Below are 22,136 nucleotides of genomic sequence, written 5' to 3' on the forward strand. Positions count from 1 at the left end.
ATAACCAGTTATCCCCCTATTTCCTTTTCTTGAGGAAAAGATGGATAATGGGAAAAACAAGGAGGAATCTGGAAAGGTCTACATATTTTAAACGAATAATTACAAATTTTTGAACTTTGTAACTCAATAACTAAAATTCTAAAATTAACGAATTTAAAATAAAATTAAAAATCAAGTAAACGAAACACGAATTTAAATAATGAAATACGTAAATAAATAATGAAATTTCGGGGACGGGATGTCATAGGGGAGGCCACGACGCCGACCCTAGGCCAACGTCCACACCGGAAAAGCACGACATCAATTCGGCCTTTAAAGAAGAAGGATCCAAAGAATTCGGTGGAATTGGGTCCAGAGAGATCCACCAATAATTTGTTAATGAAGTTGGCTCTTGAAATCTTGTGGACCCCACCATTGACGTTTTTGCCAACTCTTTTGGAAGTGTTATAAGGACTCTTGTGAACCCATCATGCATGACACGTGACACATCGAAAATTTCTTATTAGACGAGGTATACTTTAAATCTATAAGGGAAATGGACATAATATAATAAGAGAAACTGAAGGGTTTTGTTGTCTTAAATTGGACATAGGAAATTCTTTTTCTTTTTAATTTCATAGATTATAACATAGGTAATAAGAATAGTGTGCACAGTGCGCAATATGTATTGGACAAAATAACATGCAAATTGGCATTTTATCGAACTTTGGTAGGCATCTAATGATAGAAAAGGGACCAATACGGTTCTAAAAAAAACATTAAATTTAATTCAAAGATCATATGATTTCAGATTTTGGTGATTTTTTGTAGATATAATCTTTGAGGTGAGATATAAAAAATAGACGTTTAGATCATTAAAATACATTGAGAAATGAACCCCGCAAAAAACGTTTGTCAAAAGCATGAGTCTCCAAATCCTAGCCCATCATTATATTAAGTTATTAACCAAACCTTGTAGGTATTGATTATTGACCAACTAAATACATTTTTTGTGCCCTTCAGAGTTTAGGGGCCCCGGGGGTTGGGGGACAATCTTCAATAGTAATGGACAGAAATGCCTTGCGCACCAAGTGAGAAATGTTACTACAAGAATTTTACCAATGAAAAGTTTCTTGACACTAACAAGACCAAGTTCAAAAAAAATTCCTATACAGGTAGTAACAATGTTGCCACAACCATGGCCATGAACTACGTGCAAGGTCGGTTGCCATCCTACATCTCTCAAAAGGCCAAACAAAAAAGAATTGATACTGTAAATTCAAAAGAACTTCTAAAAACGTGACCATAAACACGCTGCATACGAAGATGTTGAACCGGCAAGAAAGTGGGGGAATAACTAGCTCAACCCTTCACTTCCCTCAACCATATGTGAAGTGTGAAAACGAATTGCCTTCAGCGTGATTGGAGAATTGCGGAAATTCTAGCTTTTAGCCAGTAGAAGTTGTTAGAGCACTCGTAAAACCTCAATCCGCCTCAAAATTTAGTAAGAGGGGCCCATTTGTGGCATTCCAAAGGGGGGCATTGGCGGCATTCCCATCCCTCCCATTGGTGGCATTGGTGGCATTGGTGGTGGAGCATAACCTCCCATTCCCGGTGGTGCAGGCAAAGCAGGAAGCAACTGAGCATACATATTCTGCAGATCGTGCAAAGACAATTAGTTTAAGAAATCCTCTCAACAAAACAAGGATAAAGCAAATAGAAATACCTGCTGAGCAACGAGTTCCTTCTCTTCTTTCTCTTTGGCTTTCACCTCGTTTTGAGCTTCAATTTTGTCCTTGATAAGTTCATCCACCTTGCCTGTGTACTCTCGGATAAACTAGAGAGAGCGAGAAGACTGAGTGAGGAACAATTGAAAGGTAACCAGTGGATAAAGGACAACAGAAATAAAAACATTACCTGCAAGAGGTATGGTGAGGCAAAATCAATTATATTGTTCATCCACGCAAGCTCAAGAGCAACATCTGGCCGGATCATATCATAACAAACAAATAGGCATGCAGCAAAACACTCTTTCTTTCCCTGCATATTCATTACAGAAGAACATGATTACAAAACCACATCAAAAATTAATAATTTACAAAGAGAAAGGGATGGAAGCATGGACTGAACCGCCTTCTTTAATTCACGAGGTGGGAAGAAGGAAAGAATAAATGAGTATGTTTGAGCAGTAAAATCCTTGCTTTATTTGGCGTGCATGAGCACTCTTAAATTAGAGCATAATTAGTGCATAAAAAGAACACAGACCTGCTCAATGAAATAGATAAGTAGTTCCTCCGAAAGTTCATGATCACCAGACTGTGAGCACGTCTCCATGCAATCTTTGTAATGATTGTCTTTCTTTGACAATGCAATGGATTGCTTCCATCGACCAGCTTTCTTGTAAATGTATGCAGCAACGCGTCTCATCTCAAGAAGCTCATGTTTCTCAAGCTGTTCATTTGCATCAATAACAAATAATTACATGTCTCAGTCAAATACTTCCGATGTATGAAAAACTTCAATCTCACCTTTTGAGCAAGACCTATGTGATCAAAGCTATCGTGCAAATCTATTGATTCACGAAGCCTGTCATAGTCTTCCTCCTCCATGTATATTTCATTTAGAGCTTCATTCACAGCAGCTACATTGTTGCTCTGAACTGCAACCATGTATGGCTTTATCAGACGGATGTGACCAGCCTGAAACCCAAAGGGATTGAACATGTAAGCACGAAAGAACCATTTACAAACCCTGGCAGAACAGAAACTTGGTAGCAGAGACCAATATAAAGGACGTCATGTGACAGAAGCAAACCTTTCTCATTATATCCACCACTCTGGTGTGATCCACACGAAGCGCAATCACATTAAGAACATCATTAATAACATCAGGATGTTCTTCCAAGTAGAAGTGCACAGCCCTATAGTAGAGTTCGACACTCGCAACTTTGACAATAACATCCTTGAATTGCATGTGGTCCCATGCTTCAGGGGAGTGGTTCATTATGGTAGTTGCAGCATTATCAAACTCATCGTATTCGATATACAAGTATGTTAATTCTTTCCAGTGCTGCTGTTCATCACAAGCTCTAATAAGCTTAGGAATGTTGAGACGGGTACAGAATAATTTAATGTGCTCCATAAGCTTCTCACGACGGTATCTTGCATATAAAACTCCTAATTCTGTAAAGATGCCCATATGTGCACGCTCCAATCCTAGCCCACTCTCCATGAGACTAATGAGCTCATTAAAGCATCCCCTGTTCTGGTAATACTCACAGACCTCTTCCAGATCATCCACCTAAAATTAAACATGCTGAAGTAAGAAATAATCAAAAGTATAATTGAGTAACTAATTAATTGTGTCCTATGGCACATAGACAGGTGCGGCAATCTGCAGTGCTTACAACTTAACAAAAACTTATTCAAAGAATACGCACCACCAATCTTGGGAGACATCTTAATAAACAAAAGCATTTCGTGAAGACAGGTGAAATTAACATAAACAGGAAATGCTACCTGGATAATGATGTTGAGTCCACAAATCTGAGCTAAGCGGAATTCCTCAGCATCCACACATGCAAAGCAAACAAACTTCCACGTTTTTGAGCTGTTAGCTTTCCGAGCTGCATCAACAGCACCTTGAAACTGATTTAGCTTCACAAGAGTGCATGCTAGTTTACCCCAGTTAGAAATGAATGCAAATATGATCTTGGCTGCTTCATATAGGGCTTCATCAAACAAGCGATCCCCAACATTTTGGAGATTGGCAACATTTGGCATAAGAATGAACTCTTCAATATCACCAAGCCGATCAATCTTAGCATAAGCATAAATAAGTTCACTGTCCACCTTCGGCTCCTTGGTCTTCTGCCTGACCATCAGAAGGTATCTTACCAAGTCATGATATACATCTGCATCCTCAGAAGCACGTATGACCTCCAAAAAGTGGGTGGCATCATCTGCATGGATGAATGACTCGATGGCATCACTCACTAATCCCTCTCGCAGTTGAGCCTTGGCCACCTGGCTCCAAACAGCATCTTCTTCAACCCGGAATGCAAACTCTACAGCTCGGTCAACGCTCTGTATGTTATCCAACAGGACATTCACTGCATCAACATTCAAATTGAACTTCTTGAAGATTGCAAATGCTTCTTCATACAACTGAGCTTCTACGGCCATTACTCCAACTGCAGGTCCATCGAAGTTGTCTAATCTATTGATGTAGTCCATGACTCTGGATGGATCAGCTTTGATGGCAGTCAGAATCAATAGATTCTGCAAATTGAAGTTCCCACTAAAAGCAGAATTTTGAAGCACTATCTTTTCAAGAAGCTCAATCAACTCGTGTGGAAGGTCTGCAGTCATAAATGCTTTTACAGCTGATGATACTTGCTCAGGACTCTTGCTTTCAGGCAAGGCAGTAGATACAACTTGATCGATTAGCTGCCTTCTATATTCATTTTCAGGATCAAGGACCTTAGCCCAGAGATCATCATCCATTCTTTCCACAACATATCTGACATGCACATATCAAGTAAATAGCATAAGGGAGCCACATAAAATCATGATCCAACATCATACCAGCAAAACAGAAACACACAAACCTGGCCTGGAGTTTGAACAAAGAATTTTTATTTGTAACGTTAACGAGTTCATCATCGCATTGCCCTCTACGGTATGCAACAACAGCAAGGGTAGGATCCCTTTTTTCACAATATTTACCAACAACACGAGAATCATAGTATGGGTTAGTTGTGAGAAAATGCTCAGGATTGTTGCCGCTATCTATGATGATTTTACCCAGAGCATTGTGGACATGTACATCTTGGCTTCCCTCACTCACAAGATGCTCCAAGAATTGGGTGAGCAAGCGAAGACGATTCCTGCAAATAGAAATCACAGAAACGATAAGCAACTAATGTGAATGATGAAGGATAAACAGGGTCATAAAAGAGATCACTACACCTCTTTTCGCATTCCTCGACAAGGGGCTCAACCGGTAGAAGAGAACGAACTGATAGAATAAGACCTTTAATGAAATCTTCAGGGCATTCATCATCCAATAGCTGCCCTACAACTAAAGGAGCATTTCCTGGATTGACCTATCAAACCATAAAAGATATATAATGATTGATGCTCAATTTGAATAATAACATTGACAAGGCATGAGAAAGCTAACAGGAAACCTGCAATTGGAAAGAAAGAAAGAAAAATGACATAAAGCCTCCAAGTATGAATACCTTTTGGACATAACCTTCAATGTAACGAAGCATATTGTTCGTATACAAATAATGGGTGAGATCTGGAACAAAGCCAAAACGATCACAGACATTAATCAGAGGACGTGCGTCTGGAAGCTTTGCTTCCATTAAAAAGTTCTTAGCTTTTTCAGGGTCATAAAAATTGGATTCCCGTGTCACACGCTCCACCTCCTTAATCTGTCCAGTTTTTGCAGCTGCTTCAATGTACTTGAAATGGATATCAGGATCCTCACTGTCCAGAAATGATGAATACATGAAAGGGACAAAGAAAAAAGAATCTCATAAAACTTGCGGAGCAAATGAATGTAATCTTTAAACTTCTCTTCCACTTAAGGAAACTGATACCTGGAGCTCAAATATGCGCCTAGGAAGAAGTACAGCCCCTCATAGGACTTGAACTGCTCAAACAATTTTATGCATTTATCTACACCCAGTTGCTCAGAATACTCTTTGGCAGTCTGCACAAGATGATCAGGTAAGCCTCAACTTTATAAACTATGAAAGAGCAATACTGGTAAAAAAAAATAAAAAAAGCACTTTACCTGTACAATAATCTGAAGATTGCCCCTAAGATTGACCAGCAGAAGATCTTTCATGCACTCAAGAGCCCATTCTACAGAAAGAGTTCCAAAGAACTCGACAAGAGCCTAACACACATGGTAGTTAGAGATATACTACATCACATACTATCAAGTTACAAAGAAATTTAAGTGCCAACCTGAGGGTCAATTGCATGTGTGTTCACGATGACACGCTTGATATCAGGCAACTCAGTGTAGTGCTGCGCATTAAAGATACTATTGGTTAGGAAAAAAATTATCATTTTTAAATGAATATTCATTAGAATCCAAGAATTACTATACCTGTAGGGCACGCAAATACAAACCAGCTTTTTCACAAAGTTGACCAATACGTGGGCGATCGTAATGACTGAACATACCATTGGCCAATATAGCATCGGCAACATTTGGAAAAGTCACAAGATTGATTTCCAAAACCTAAGAAAAACATTATATGGAGCAGACATGTGAGTAAAAAAAAAAAAAAAAGAAAAGAAAAGAAAGGGAAAAGAAATCAAAGTTTAGGAAAGGGATTATGAACCTTTGTCTGTAGGAATCCATGCTCAGGTAGATTCGGCTTCAGCACATCCAACAAAAAGGCTGTTGCCTCACGGATCAAGTTCCTCTGAAAAATAAAAGAAAATACACAATGACAAGAAGTCCCAAAACTCATTCTTCAGAAAAATAATAAAATGAAGAACATATTTCAACAAAAAATTGTTGACACAACATAAAGCAATATTTAATTTAAACCTGAAGGAACAGATCGGTGATGGTATTGTAGTCAATGGGACAACCTCCCTCCATTTGAGACATCATTAGAGCAAAATTAACAGCCCCCTGCCATCAAGATAGTTGAAGTTGTTCCAATGTCAGACAATTTAGCTCAACCCGTCAGAAGAGCATAGTAAATAGTTACAAAACCGCTGTAAAGAGAAAAGTGCCTCAAACTTTCAAAGAAATGCATGTACCTGGGGATCTGCCCGTAAAATTGTTTGGAGAAGGAACAAATAATCGGGTGTATATCCAACCTGTGACAATTTAAAAATCACAATTAGATAAAAATCCAGTAAGAGCTATTGGCCATGTTATTAAAAATCACACTACCAAAACTGACACAATAATAGTTTTCAGACAGGATAATATTGCTGTTCAAAATGAGAGAATTTGAACAATTGTATGTCATTAAGATTCTAGTTCAAAGAAAAGCAAAGTTGTGTGACCTGCTTTGAGTATATTAAAATCTTGTCAAATTCCCTTCTCTCAGCAAATGCTGCAACAACTTTGGGAGTTGCCCGGGCTTTGATGTATATTTTCAAAGCGAGGTCATTATCCACTGTCTGCATTGTAAATATGTTTCATAATATTAGAATGACAATATAACTCATAAAAAAAATCAAGCGGCAGCAGACTCAACAATGCCATTGTTGAGTAAAAGTTGAAAAGAGCCCTCTAACATGATCCTCTCCTTTCTCTTTTAAAGTTAGCTCAATTTTGTTTCAAACCTTCACAAGATCTCCAAGCTCTTCACTACATTCTAGCTTGTCCTCTGCTAGCCAATTCTCCAAAAGATTCTTTTTGTTCTGATTTACAACTAAACGTGACAGTTCCAATGATTCATAAGCATTGAGTTTTCCTCTAGTTAAAAGAGTTCCAAAATACTGCAATAACGGTGGGGTTTGCCCAGCTTGCACAGGAACGCTCTGCAAAGAATAAATAAAGTGTGTAAATTAGATCCTGATTCAAAGATTACATAGTCTTTTAAAGGAAGCACAATACTTCCAAGGTAATCTAAAGGTGACACCGAGAAGCACAAAAACTATGAAGAATATGTATATAAGCTGACAAATATCAGAATGCTATACCTGAAATTTAGCAACAGTATCAGGAGTACGGAGTATTCCCATTGGAGATTCCGCGGCAAGCTCTGCAGCCTCCTTATACTTAGTCTGAGAAAACAGTTCTTGGAACCGCTGGACAACCTGAGCACAACAACCATATATTGTAGTTTCAAGATATCACCAAAGTGCAAACAGAAAACAATTATGTATTCATATTCTCATACATTTTGAACACCCACAAAGACTTAAATTACTAAATGCACCATAGAACTTCCCAGGAAAAGGTTGTTTCCAGAGGGAATATAGGGATCTGATTTCTACATATCACTACATACTGATTTCCACACATATGGGGGAAAGACACGCACCACAAAAACCCACACTATCGTTACTGATTTCCTTCTTCGACACCAGAAGTAGTGACAACAACTAAGATAAACGTGCCAATTGTCAGAAAGTTATTACAAAAACCAACTGCAATCGTTACCAGGTCCTCGGCACCAGGAAGGTTTCCTCTTTTCGCAAGACTCACTGCAAGCCCCAAATTGTTCAACTGCAAAATCCCCAAACAATAAAATAAAGACCTAACACTTTCTTTCTCCAGTAGTCAAATGCACAAAACGACTCAAAAGCATACCTGACCACTAACAAAAGGTACAATTGTTTGTTCATTTACAGTGGCAAGTAAGACCTGGCCTCGCCTATTGACTGCATAAAAACCCCCAACAGTTGAAGCTTCAGCTGTCAAAAATATAGGATCTGGACTGATTCGATTTCTATAAACTGCAGTTGCTGTCTCTAGGTCATATACAAATAAAAGTCCAAGCTTTGTGATAACATATATCAACCCATACTTTTCCGATATCTGAAATCGAGAAGAGAAAAAAAGAATGTAGTTTGATTGATAGGTAAAACATATGGTTGAAATCAAAGTAATAACAGCCAAAAGTAAGACCTGCATTGATACTGGAAAGTCATCAGCAAAATCCGGAGGAAAGAATAAATCTGCTTGCTTCTTAGTATATGATGGTTTTCCTGATGTCAATTCACAGTAAACGTTAGATCTGTGCGATGTGCACTAATATATTCTCAAATATTCTAAATGGAATCCAGTGAAGAAGCAATGTACCTGGCTGGGCACCAAGCTCAATTACATGCATCTTTGATGTAACCTGTCCAGCATTGGAGGACTTTGAGGCAAAACTAATAAGAATTGATGGATGCTCATTCCCAGGAACCTGCATGTAACAGAAAATTAAGTAAGAGAATATAGCACAGTAGTAAACCGCATATATTTAAGCCACGGGAAAGTGAGAAATAAGTATGGCACCGCACTTTATATGTGGCAAACGATGCAGCATGTGCTTCAAGAGCCTGACTCCGTTTCTGTTCCACAGAAAAAAGCTGCATATTTCCTTTGACAAGTTGTGGCCTCTACAGTCATTTTGGCAGAAGCAATATGTTAATTGTTGAAGATGTCACTAAATCTGGTAAACCATAATTAGTTCCATTCTCGTTAAATTATAAAAATAATGAGATAAAAGTAAATAAATAAAAAGAAAAAAAAAATCTTATTTTCAATAAAGTAATTACATACTTCCAAGTATCAGTGAGAACAAAACGGATAAAATGGTGAAGTATAAAAGTGCAACTAGAACATCTTATCTAATCCCGGCTCCCATGAATTGAAAACAACACAACATTTTGACCACTCTTCTAAATCTTTTAGCAACTTCACAACAAAGTAAAGTGAAAAAATAGCAATAAGAGGTCACGTCTAAAAATATTAACATAGAAAAATTATTTTCATACAGTTATGTACAATTATAAAGGTGCCAGTTCACACTAGCAAACAACAAGATAATCACTCACCTCTGCTGAACCAGGAGCAATTCCTATTAAGACCAACCACTTTTCCGAAGGATCACAACGGTAGTTGATTATTTGATTGTTTGCCAAATTAGCCGTCCGCTCAAAGACCTTTGTAGGCTCGGATTCACCTAAAAGTAAAATATATTTAAAACATGTGCAAAAATATAAGAGTAAAAAACCTCATGTGGAGAGACGAGATAATGAGAAGAAAATAAAATAAAAGAAACCAGATTCAAGGATTTGTAAAGACATCTTACCTTCAATTAACCAATGATATACTGAGGTCTGTGTGACCAGACCCAGCATCTTTGGAGTAATCCACTTCCAAAAGACAATCTACAAAGAGCGAAAAAAAGAGCAAACAGAAAAATTTAGGATTACAACCAGTTACCAAAATAAAATTATAAATAAAGATCTTTCACAGCATCAAATTCGACATTGTGAATGCCCTAAAGGTAGAAGATCATCACCTGCTCAGGCATCTGATGTGATTTCATCTTTGCTTTCATTTCAATGTTAAATATTTGTAAATGGTCCTGAGTTGTTCCTTGAACTTGAGCTACACATTGAATTCAGCCATTGTAAGCAGGACAATCACCACAACAACTAATAATAAGAGAAAAAGACAATAAAATCAACAACTCAACACAAACTATGACGGTTTATAAACAATTCCACGCAAATAAAAAACGAATTTCAATAATGCTCCACGCTCGCCAATTTACCAATCACAAAAAATGGAAATGCATCCAGTATATAACAGAAATCACACAGTTCCAATATACATTCAATTTCACAGTGATAAGCTGAAATTGCATTACTACACATTGGAATTGCATCACTACATTAATTTCAAGAATTCAAATCATATACCTTTTAAAGCAAGAATTCTGGAATTGGGATTCATCAAAGCCGAGTCGGCGGTAATGGGTCGACGCAATGGCTGCATGGGCATGCTCATATCGATGATAACGACGCTATTCTGCGGCGATGTCTCCCTAACACAAATGTACTTATCCGATTCCATAGTCACATGCGTAAACGTGATGAATTGGGGATTGATCCCAATACTAGGCAACTGAAAAACCACACAAAATTCAAATCAACAATCACCATCATCGCACTCGATCACTCAAACGCATTGCCAAAAATCCAACAAAAAATGCACAAACTTGCACAGATAAACGCCGGATTTATACATAATTCGCAAACGGGTCAGTGGGAAACAGAGTGAAAATGCAGTTCTCAAAAGGATCTAGATCGATCCAATGAGGCATGACCGAATGACGAAAACCCAGAAATGGTTTGATGAAATTAGGATCGAGATGAAGGTGGCATTACCGTTAGGGCCTCTTTCATCGTCATGGGGGCGTTAGCGGCGGCCATGGTGCCCGGGTCGGGGCTTCGGTAGGAGGACCCGATAAGCGGAGAAGAATGTGGCACAGCAGAACCTTCTGCGTGTGGATTTGCAGAGGAGGGGGAGGGGGAGAGAGAGAGTCTGTGCGGATCTTGTAGTATGGGAATGTATGCAGAAGAGGAGGAGCTATAGTATGCGTTTTTTGTCGCGCAAAATTTGTGAATCGATTGCTAAGTGGGGTTGTACGTTGAGAATGTAATGGGTTAGTCAAGTGCACTTGTCAACGTACAATACCGGATTGCATTTTTTGTATACATAATGCAACGGGTGATGTGTGCATGTCATATCGGTTAATGATTTTAATCTATTGTTTTTGTTTGTTTGTTTTATAAATACGTGTTTACATAATAAGTCATACAAATGTGATACATAAATATATTCTTCTTAGCATTATTTTAAATTATAAGAAAAAATATGGATGAGACGCCAGGTGTAGCGTTGTTTGGCAAGCCCATCTGTTTTGAAGAGTATACATGATGTTTTTCAGGTGCAATATATAAATTAAAATGCCTTTCGGGTTAAGTTATTAGGAATCCCTTTAAAGTGCTGATAATTGATTAAAATATGAAAGGAGAAAACCATTTACTATATGAAAGGATAATAGTAAAACTAAATGCACGTGTAAATTAGACCAGTTGATCAATGCAGTGCTAAGGGCGTGTTTAAGTACAGTTAATGACACGTTAGGTAGTATTCAAGGTATGTTTACTTAAAATCAAATTATTAAGATATACTTAAAATCAAATTATTAAGATATAGTACCATGCATTCCATATACATCATACATTCCATGGTTATTGGTCAAACATATTCATCATCGTTTGGTAGCAATGGGGGTCGTGGAATGTGAATTGTCAACCAATAGTAGCCAAAAATTGTTTAACGTTGAACAATTAATACATAGACTTGCTACTTAAGAAACCTCTAACCACTTTGTAGCTAAGAAACCCCACAAAATGTCATTTTTGTTTTGTTTTGTTTTGTTCTTTGAAGTAACTTTGTCAAACCGTTAAAAGAAGTTGTAAAGCGATGTTACTGTTTTAATTTTTTCGAGAGGGAGGAGAGAGTTGAAGAGGCTCTGTTTGTCAATAAATTGGGATGTATTGCGCAAAATGCAGCTATAACGTAAACAGTTAATCTAGTTGATCAAGATAGGGTGGTCATCTTTTCAACCTGGATTCGAGTCACTTCCCCAAAGATTAGTTTAGAATGTTGCATTATGAAAGAGGTTTTTTTCAAGAAAATAAAATATTTAGGGGAAGTTGGGCTTATTTCACAGGCCGATTGATTTTGCTGTGTGGGCTTTATGACCACTATGTGGGTACTCTTATAGTTTATGGGGTGCCCTTCTACGAAGTACGAGCTCATTGGGCTAGTTGTTTTTTTCTTACTTTTCCGTGGCCCTTGAACTATTTTTCATTTTTATTCAAAATAAATAACAGAATTGTTACAACAGTTTGCAATCAAATTAGAGTAATGATTATTTTGGAAATATTTTTAAAATGATTGAAAACGTTTTTTTTTTTTTTAAATTGAGTTTCAAAAACACTTGAAGTAATTTTCCAAGATTCACTTGTATTTTTGCTAAAGGTTGGTACTAACAACATTTTTATTAAAAACGCTTTCAACATTGTAAAACACTTCCAAATGAACTCTAAATGTTTGTCGTTTAATTAGTTAATTCTTTGCACTCAAAATTCCTAGCTTTAATCCCAGTATCGCCAAGAGAACATGCACACGAAACAATAATTCATTTAAACTTTGGTGTTTGACTTCAAAGTGTAGTGTTAACCGTTTCCCAAAAAAAAAAAGTAGCGTTATCCAAACTGTGACATTATAGTGTTTGCAACCCATTATTAGATTGGAGAAATGATTTAGACGCATCATTTTTATCTTTTCTTGCACTTGTTTCTAGCCACATAATTCCATTGAGTCAATACACAATCATGGGAACTTTCATGGCCAAGTGAACTATCTCATACGTCAACAAGCAGTTATAGTCCTTGTCCAACTGTTTTGAAAAATCAAGTCGTTTGTTTGTAAATTGCAGTGCATCGTCTGCTCATTTTCCCACTTGCTTCTTCATCCTCAGGCCTGCTTCCATCTGTTGTTTACGATATTTTAGCAAAATCCCGTCCTTATCAGCATCTGATAGCGTAACCTTGCTCCGGTTTGCAACCAATTTTGAACCACTTGCAAACTCAACTCATCCCAATTGCTCTCACACTAGTCCACAAAAAAACAAAAGGTATACAATATGATGATCTCTTAGAGTAGGCCTCGTAATTTCAGCACGATTCTTAACCTGACATGAAAATATACGAGAATAATAAATTTCAGTCAATCGATTAATGAGTTAAGTTATTATCGGATCACCTGTTAAGATAACGGATTTGCATGTCACAACCCATTAAAATAATAAATATATCATGAAAATGATACGAACATGATAAATACGACTTATTTGCCAGGTTATTTTTAAAGTACAAATACGTATTGAGCAAAAATATTTAGAAATAAGTCAATATTGCCCGGTGGTTTAGAGACTACTTAGACGTAGTACGCTCGTGAAGTAGTGCTACACTAATAAAAAAGATTATGACCCAAACCAAAAAATAAAATTTAACAACATGCTCCATGCCAGGATAATGAAATATAAAGAATATAACAAATAAATAGGATTCGTAATTTATTAAGGAATATCCCCAAATAATATAAAAATAATAATAATCTGCTTCTACACAAATTAGACAAGCTTTGACAATCCCTTGCTCTAATTTCTACCCTTTCCACCGCCATATATTCCCTTTTCGAACCGCTGGCGTCAACCGCGCACCACCCACAGTAATTAACACCCCGCTCCACTAAACCACCGCCACTAAAGCTCTCAATTTCCAACTCTACCCCTCCACAATCCGAATTTTCCCCGCCGCTTGTCCCTTCTTCCTCGCAAGAGCTCCCGCCACCTGAATAATTCCTCACCACCGTCCATCCATCCGATTCCCAGTTTGCCCCTCCCATCGTCGCCAATTTACCTATTCTATTCATGGCAGAAACCTCGTACTCCTCATCGTCCTCGTCATCCTCAACGTCCTCGTTTTGATCACCGAACTCGGAGTTAGGCCAGTCGAGAACGCAGCGAGGTGACGAGTCGGCGGCGACCGCATTTGGAGAGAGGGAAGCCAAAAATGGATGCTGCAGCAACTGATCGCAGCTCCACCGCTCCTTCGGGTCCCTCCTCAGACACTTGTCGAGAAAGTCGCGACCAGTTTCCGATAACCGGCTCGGGAATCGGGGCAACCCGTCCGAAACCCCGATCCGAGCCAGCGTCTCCAACCCGCGATCCTCCCACGCAGGCTTTCCGGTCACCATCTCGATAACCGTGCAGCCTAACGACCATACGTCGGACTCCGGTCCCTGATATTTCCCGTTAATCACCTCCGGTGCCATCCAAAGCGGACTTCCTCGTGGTGTGATCCTGGCCGTACACGTGTCCTCCGACAAGATAATCGCAGAACCGAAATCGGCGAGCTTGGCTTGGTTAATCGCGGGGCCCACCAGGACATTTTTACCCTTGACGTCGCAGTGAACAATGCCCTTCGAGTGAACGTCCCTCAGCGCCGCAACGACGCACCAAACGCGCGACCGCAGCGTCGTTTCGTCCACTTCAGCATCTACTGCCGTGCCACCTGGCAAGTACTCCAAGTGGAGGTTCCGAAACGACGTCGCGGAACCGCTCCCCGGTTCGCACGACACGTCGTCGCAGAGGTAACTGACGACGTTCGGAGAGGATAGCGACCGGAGAATTCGAATTTCGTTCTCCAGCGCCTCTAGCTGGCCGGGAAGACGCGCGGCTTGATCGACGGATTTGACGGCGAAGACACGACCGTCCGGTTTGCTGACCCCGATGCTGACGGTGCCGAACGACCCTCTTCCTATGCATTTTCCTCGTACCCAAGAAACCGTGTCGTGAGAATGTTGAGAGTTTGAGTTCATTTTCCCCATGTCGGAATTTTTTTTTTTGTGTTTTTCTTGTGTCTTTCGATTTGGGTCCAACTGGGTATTTATATGTGCGGGAGATCCAAACGAACGTTCGTAGCTTTTTAATCTTTTAATTTTTAATTTGTGGGAAAAGATAAAAGGAGAATTTTTTCTGTGAGGGTGACTAAGGAGAAAGTTTTCCTTATGATCGGAATACGAGAGGTACATCATGTGTTTTTATATGAGTGGTGTGAAATTTTATTTTTTAAGTTATTAATTTTTTAACACACATATCTCACTATTTGTATAATAATACGTGGTGTACCATCCTATGTACCAGTCCTATCCAAAAATCTCTTGTGACCAAGGGGTGTGCGATGACGTCAGTGAGGCATCTTTGCCTCTTGGTTTGTGTTCACGTAGAGTATGGATAGTGGGGTGGGGGAACGTACTAGGATTGGGGAGGTTTATCCTTATCCAAATAACCGAATTTGTGTCTGTTTTGATCTCGGGCCAAGTGTTTAATCTCCAATTGCATACGTCGTATGTGGATGCCTCGAAGCCAATTCATGTGGTGAATTTTGATCTTGGACTAATGTCGGTAACCAAAGTTAAAAATTTGTGAATTTTCGTTGGACTTACGTTTAAAAATGGTACATGAAGCACACAGATGAAAGCAATAGACACACCTTAAATGATATTTCTTCACCATGTGCCAGGAAAAAGTCTTTTTTGTGGTTGAAATTGGTGATCGGTCTATTTAAAAGTTTTAAGTTTTGGCCTAGCTAATGATGAGATGATGAGGTCACACTCGGTTCGTCATTGTCTGAACTCCAAACCGAACCGAATCAAAATTGAATTGAATGCGAATTGAATTGAAAAAAATTTAAAAAAATAAATTGAACCGAACTTTATAATAACTTTAGTTCGATTTTTGATTTTGATAAAAAATGAAACCGATTGGAACTGAATTCCGTAACTACCGGGCCTCGCCGCCAACTTACTGTTCTTTTTGTGTTTTGTTTTCCTAACGAAAAAAGAAAAAGGAAAAATAGAGTGGGGGGTGATGGGGTGGCGGAAGGCATTGTGGTTAGGTGGGCAACAAAATCCGGACCCTTTGATTCGTTGACTTAAAACTATATTCCCATGGTCTTGCTGTTGCAGCTCCATTGAGTATTTATCCAATAATACTTATAACTGCCGAGGCTGCATGGACATTGATGCGGACGTGTTGCACAGGATGACAATTAAACAAATAGTTCCTTTCTTTTTTTTGTTATTTTGTGAACGTTAGAGAGGTGGAAAATTGGTCGCCAAACGTATTGGGAGCGGGTGGGCGCTCAACGCATCACGGAGACACGGACAACTTCAGAAGAGGCACAACTGTTTTTACGGTGACGTGGTGGGAAATCGTTGGTCCACGACGGCGCGAGATAACTTGGTCGGCAACAAAGAAGAGGAATGAGGATCATTTCCGGATTTTCTCTGTGAGATCTCGAGAACCCTCAAATTATATATGTTTATCGTACATCGTATGGTTAAAAATTATTTTAAATATTTTTATTTAAAATTAAATATAAATAATATTTGATAAAAATTAACTGCACGATATACGATAAACGAACATAATTTAAAAATCTCTAGAATTTCCCGAAAAATATCCAGAGACGATCCTCGTTCAAAGAAGGGATGCTTGCGGGTGGCAGCGAGAAAGAAAGTGAGGGAGGAGTCTGGTGATGACGTGTCGTTATCACGGTTCATGGAAAATACTTTGGATTAAAATAATGTGGGGAATGACAAATTGGCATAAAGAGGGCAGCCACCAGCCAGCTATCCATATCAAATCGAATCCTGTGGAAAAGGACGAGGGGAAGGGAACCCATAACATGAAATGATGAAACACATTCTGTGGCTTTTGGCACTTTCCTCATCTTTCTATCTTTCTAACTTGTTGGCACCATCATTTGGGACAAACTACGTCAAAATTAAAAATGAACAACAATTTAGCAGATGGTTTGTAATTCAGTTGATTAAACGTTTATGTTTTTAAGATTTATTTGTAGTTGAGATTTTACAACACGGTATGTTTAATCAACATTGCTTTTATCGAATCAAAAGAAATCTTAACTATTCACAGTGATATATATTCCGGACTGTATACAAGATTCGCCCTTTTTGTTTCATAGTAGAAGGATAAGGGCCAAAATAGTAGACAACAGTATAAATTTGGTGATTGACAAATATGGGGAAGCTTCAAAACCAGAAGAAATCTCATACGGAGTTGGGTTCTTTTGATAAACTTTAGTTAATCAAGAAGTAACCGAGCAAGTAGCAAGAAGTTTCGTGAGCAATCTTTTTTGGTGTCACATGTGACATGTTAAAGCTATATGATTAAGTTATTCTTTTTACGAGAAACTTTTTAGAGTGTTAGAAACACAGCTTGAAATATTAAATGTCATACACTAAATTAAATTTTTAATCAATTGTACTATTATATGTGGTTTTTTGGACCGTATCTCTAATACATCAAAAAATCTTATTATATGTGATTTTTTGGACCGTATCTCTAATACATCAAAAAATCTATTTCCTCTTACAATGAGGTTCATGGGTTTCCAGCCACGTGTTCCAAAGTTTGGTTCAATGTAAAAGTTGGTGCAAGCTTTTAAGCATAGGAGAAGTAGGTGTAGAAAGGCAAGGCCAAAAAGGGAGTAAGGATGTAAAGGTTCGTCGATGAAACTTCAATTTTTGGGAGATTGCCTTAAAGGGAAAGAAAAACGTGTCCCTTTTTGCTTAATGATATATGGGCAGCAGCTCATGTGTAACATCTCTCCAAAGTGTCCAACCAAAACCATACACGGACCCAAGAATCATTTCTCCAAAGTGTTTCCTTTTGCTTGGCCATTGATTGTTATTATGTGTCGAAAAAATCGATGATTATGATAACAATTAATTAAAATTATCATGATAGACCGTACATTGACTTAATACATATATCGCCAAACAATCTTTGATCTGATTTATCATTTTTGAATACATGATCTGATAGCTAACAGAGAATGAATGGTTTTGATCGTAACATGTGTATAATAAAAATTCATTAATTACAACATGGTTCACAAGGAGACACACCTCTAAAATAGTGAAGCAAGTTTAGGATCCACCATAAATCAATTGACCATGGGGAGTAGCCTAACATAATTACTTAAAAGCTCATGTAAAGTCCTTCCTTTTATATGTCGGATTCATCTCAACACAGCCTCTCACATGTTTCGAATTTTCAAGCGAAACACGCGTACAACACAACTGAGGTGACACATAGCACATGTAGCCGTTAGGCTTCGTAGATGGTACAACTTGCTCTTATACCATGACGGAAGTTGATGTTTCACCATAAAACCAATTGGTATGGTATTTGGAAGTGTTGCATATTTGTTTGAAGCCGATGATTAACCACCATAATGCCAATTTTCGACTTTAAGATTATACAATCTAGTTATAGTAGCTGGAAGTGTTGCATTGTTTATAGCCTATGATTAGTTGTATATAATTATAATTAACAAAAACGTTGTGTTTGTTTTTTCAATTGTTTTTGAAGTGGTTGATAATCTGATACATGCAAGGTTTAGTTTAAGTTCAAGTTTGTTCCGATGGTTCGGACCAATGTCTTTCAAGTCAAAGACAATGGAACATGCATGAACCCAAAGACGATTCCATCTTTTGCGGCTGGCATGCAGTCCTCACAACTCACAATACTTCCTCTTCTTTGTCATTTCATAGCTAATGAGGTTCATGCATGCAAGCATTGTGTTAATGAACCCTACCAATTGCCAACAGAATCACAATCCCCACAAACCCCAAGTTTTGATTTTGACAGATGATAGGATATTTAGAAAGATGCTTTATGACGGATCGTCAATCCATTCACAATAATTTACAATTTAATACAGAATATATCATAAAAATATCGTCTTTATATTTGCGTGAATGAACATAATATCTTACACAATCAAATGAAAACTGAGTGCTGTTTGGGTAATTGGTCATGTGTCACAACATCCCTCTAAGATCCAAATTAACGTTTTAAAGACATGAACTCAAGTATAGGCTTAATTATACATATGCCCCTTAACTACATCTCGTTTCGTGTATGTCGTTTGAAACTCAATTGACTCAGTTTATCTGGTCCCAAAAGTGACATTATGTTAATGGTGATCCTAGATAGAGCATCTATTTAAATCATATTTTGTAAATCACATGATGTGACAGTTGATGATTAGACTCATTCTTAAATTTTTAAAGAAAAAAATCGAATCATTAACCGTCACATCCTTTGACATACTGTTTGGGCCCGAAATATTATTGCTGGGCCGAGCAGCAGGATGTGCTCGGCCCAAGGAGATGATAAATACTATGGGCCGAATAATAAGGCCCGGGCCAGCTGGCAGGGTCGGCCAAATCCCATCAGAGGTAATCCGGATAAATAGAAAGGTCGAGGAAATCCTGATGCAATTAGGATTCTCGACCAGCAAGGAATGAAGTCCCGAAAAGAAGGAAAATTCAGAATCCCAGTAGGAGTAGGATTGTTCGAGGAAGAGGCGAATTGGGAAAAGGACTCCCGATCCAAATCGGAGTCAGATTCAAGGAATGGGGGACTATAAATACAAGAAATCATGCAACAGAAAAGGATCTTCAGAATCAGCATACAATTGCCCTGCGCAAAACCTCTCAAACACCTTTAGTTTTTTTTCCTTTTCTTTTCCTGCCGACACACCTTCAGTTTGGATAAACAGCACTGTGGAAGCGCCCGGCGAGCACCTTCAGTTTGGATAAACAGCACTGCTGCCGCAGAATCAGCCGACCGAGAAGCACCTTCAGTTTGGATAAACAGCACTGCGTCGAGGTCGACCGATTATCTATCCAAGTCTCGGTCGAGAAAGGTTTTCGAACCTTTGTTGGCAGAGGTCACCTTGCTAAGCTTTCTCGGCATAGTTAGGTGTTACGAATCGCATTGCTCGGCGTACAGGACGCCGAGTGGTTTTATGATTGGATACTCGCAAGTAGGTTTCAGGGTTCGGCATTCCGACGGCCGAACTACGTTTACCATCAAGACATACATCACGTTCGAGTACCTGTGCCCATACACCTTGGTCTCGATTCGACGTGCTTATACTCTCACGAATATAATCACGGTGACCGAATCGGGCTCCGACGATTATTGAACTCCGCAGAATTGGCAGCCTTGTCTTCAGGCTGTAGAACTCAGAGACCGAGAGCGTTCCTTCCTCGGTCGCAATCGCAAGATACAGAAGTCAACGACGCGCTCCAAGCGACATCAACAAATTGTACTCCTCGGCCGAGCTCGGCCGACGAGTTGGCACGCCCCGCATTCAACCGAAGGACGTAGTTAGCTTACTAGTTGCTCGGCCTGCGCGCCACGTAGGTCTTGTAATTATTAGGGTCAACATTTTGGCACGCCCAGTGGGACCATTTGTGCTAAACCTTCGGAGTTCATGACCATTGAGACACGGTCTACGAAGCAGAAAACAACCATGGGAAAGTCAACGACTGACTTGCCAGTGCAAGGCCTTGGGCAGGATTTGCACTCTACAAAAAATCCGATCATAATTGCGCCGCCCGAGGCCACAAGTGTAACACGCCGAGAGAATGAGGTCTGTCTCGGCGGGCAACCTTACAACCCCGCAGTCCCGAATCAAACAGCTGGGATGTTCATGGAAGGGATTGTGGAAGATTGTGATGACGATGGTGGGGAAGGTTCCGATCCACCAACTAGGACATTCCTTCGGAGACGACTAGATGAACAATATCGTCAGGTCGAGCAGTCGATTGGTCAGAAGATGAATGATTTGCTAGACGCAATACGTAGTAACAGCGATACACAGACCAGAATGCTTGAACTACTGGTTAGTAAAGCCTTCGAAGATGGCCAGGTCGGCCAGCCTCGGCAGCTCCCGACGAATTTGCCCATCCCAGCCGAGAGAGGGTCCGCTCGGCCACAACCAGTCCTCTTGGAAAGAAGAGGACCAGGAAATAGAGCCGAGGGACCAAGCCAGGGAGAAGAAGCCGCTTCCGTAAACATCACCGAAGTCCAGAGAATGATTGACTCGGCCCTGAAGAAAGGGCCGAAGTTTCCAAAATTTATCCATCCATACCCAGCTTATGTAGAAAGGTTTGAATACCCACGAGGATTTAAGATCCCCGATTTCAGCCTCTTCGCCGGAGAATCATCTTTATCCTCACTAGAACATGTGGCTCGGTTCACAGCGCAGTGTGGGGACGTCAATAGCGATTTCTACAAACTACGGTTGTTTAACTTTTCACTGACAGGCTCAGCTTTCGCCTGGTACATTAATCTTCCACCCAACTCCGTGCAAAGTTGGGAAGAGTTGGTCGAAAAGTTCCATGAACAATTTTATCGGCCAGGGATGGAGATGTCCGTATCGTCGTTGGCCAGGATGGCTCAAGCATCTGACGAATCTCCAATGGAATACCTAACAAGGTTTAAGTCGGCCAGGAATTGGTGCCGAGTACCACTCCCGGAGGTGGAGTTCGTCAGGATCGCCCTTAACGGATTAGACGTGGAGTACAAAAAGAAGTTTCTGGGGGCAAATATTCGAGATATGTACGAACTTGCTCAACACGTCGAACAATATGAGTATCTGCTCCGAGAAGAAAAGATATCCAAGTCACCATCCCGGGGGACGTTGTATAAGAACCCCACGGTGAGCTATGCATCGGCCGAAAGTGAAGACCCTCAGTATGTTAGTGTGGATGCGGCCGAGATAATAATAGACAAACCCTATGTTTGCAAGGCCTTGGCGCAAGTAAATACCAAAGACGCCAAAACCCGTTTGGCCACCGAGGAAACGAGTAAGTCATCAAAAGTATACACTTTTGATATCACCAAGGCTGATGCAATTTTCGATCAATTATTGGCAGCAAAAATCATCAAGCTTCGGCCGGGACATACTATCCCTAAGGCCGATGAATTAAAAGGAAAGATATACTGCAAATATCATAATTCTAATAAGCATGCAACCAATAATTGTGTTGTGTTCCGGGACACAATTCAAAGTTGGATCGAAAAAGGAAAGTTGAAATTTCCGGAAAAGATGGCGGTCGATGTTAATCCTTTCCCTTCCACAACGATTGGTATGGTGGATGCTCACCTTCCCAGAAACAAAGGGAAGGCCGAATAT

The 22,136-nt window shown here is 39.5% G+C and overlaps 2 protein-coding genes across 2 annotated transcripts; both read right to left on the bottom strand.

Annotated features, from left to right (window-relative positions):
- Positions 1–1,092: 1,092 nt before the first annotated feature.
- On the bottom strand, positions 1,093–11,099 carry LOC137742571 (clathrin heavy chain 2). Its single transcript, XM_068482477.2, has 30 exons — positions 10,860–11,099; positions 10,392–10,596; positions 9,989–10,077; positions 9,776–9,854; positions 9,519–9,646; positions 8,982–9,080; positions 8,776–8,884; positions 8,602–8,681; positions 8,284–8,511; positions 8,134–8,199; positions 7,671–7,787; positions 7,311–7,508; positions 7,029–7,145; positions 6,777–6,836; positions 6,559–6,645; positions 6,347–6,430; positions 6,109–6,243; positions 5,964–6,026; positions 5,788–5,892; positions 5,591–5,703; positions 5,225–5,477; positions 4,950–5,086; positions 4,589–4,867; positions 3,498–4,500; positions 2,794–3,279; positions 2,508–2,678; positions 2,245–2,430; positions 1,897–2,019; positions 1,706–1,816; positions 1,093–1,633 (listed from the first exon to the last, which is right to left on the bottom strand). The coding sequence occupies exons 1-30, from the start codon at positions 10,902–10,904 to the stop codon at positions 1,481–1,483; spliced, it is 5,109 nt and encodes a 1,702-aa protein (XP_068338578.2). The 5' UTR covers positions 10,905–11,099; the 3' UTR covers positions 1,093–1,480.
- A 2,452-nt stretch (positions 11,100–13,551) lies between these two features.
- On the bottom strand, positions 13,552–15,080 carry LOC137743270 (mitogen-activated protein kinase kinase kinase 18). Its single transcript, XM_068483138.2, has one exon. It carries the CDS (start codon positions 14,938–14,940, stop codon positions 13,558–13,560), a length of 1,383 nt encoding a protein of 460 aa, XP_068339239.2. The 5' UTR covers positions 14,941–15,080; the 3' UTR covers positions 13,552–13,557.
- Positions 15,081–22,136: the final 7,056 nt, after the last annotated feature.

This window comes from Pyrus communis, chromosome 11 (assembly GCF_041283825.1).
Source record: "Pyrus communis isolate YQ-2024b chromosome 11, ASM4128382v1, whole genome shotgun sequence".
Taxonomy (NCBI): Eukaryota; Viridiplantae; Streptophyta; class Magnoliopsida; order Rosales; family Rosaceae; genus Pyrus; species Pyrus communis.

What these genes read in the sequence shown, in the direction of transcription:
- LOC137743270 (XM_068483138.2), bottom strand. Translation starts at nt 14,940, where the DNA reads ATGGGGAAAATGAACTCAAACTCTCAACATTCTCACGACACGGTTTCT.
- LOC137742571 (XM_068482477.2), bottom strand. Translation starts at nt 10,904, where the DNA reads ATGGCCGCCGCTAACGCCCCCATGACGATGAAAGAGGCCCTAACG. An exon ending in TGAGCTTGGTGCCCAGCCAG is followed by an intron (nt 8,682 to 8,775) that starts GTACATTGCTTC and finishes AATTGACATCAG; the next exon opens with GAAAACCATCATATACTAAG. An exon ending in TTTTAATATACTCAAAGCAG is followed by an intron (nt 6,837 to 7,028) that starts GTCACACAACTT and finishes AAATTGTCACAG; the next exon opens with GTTGGATATACACCCGATTA.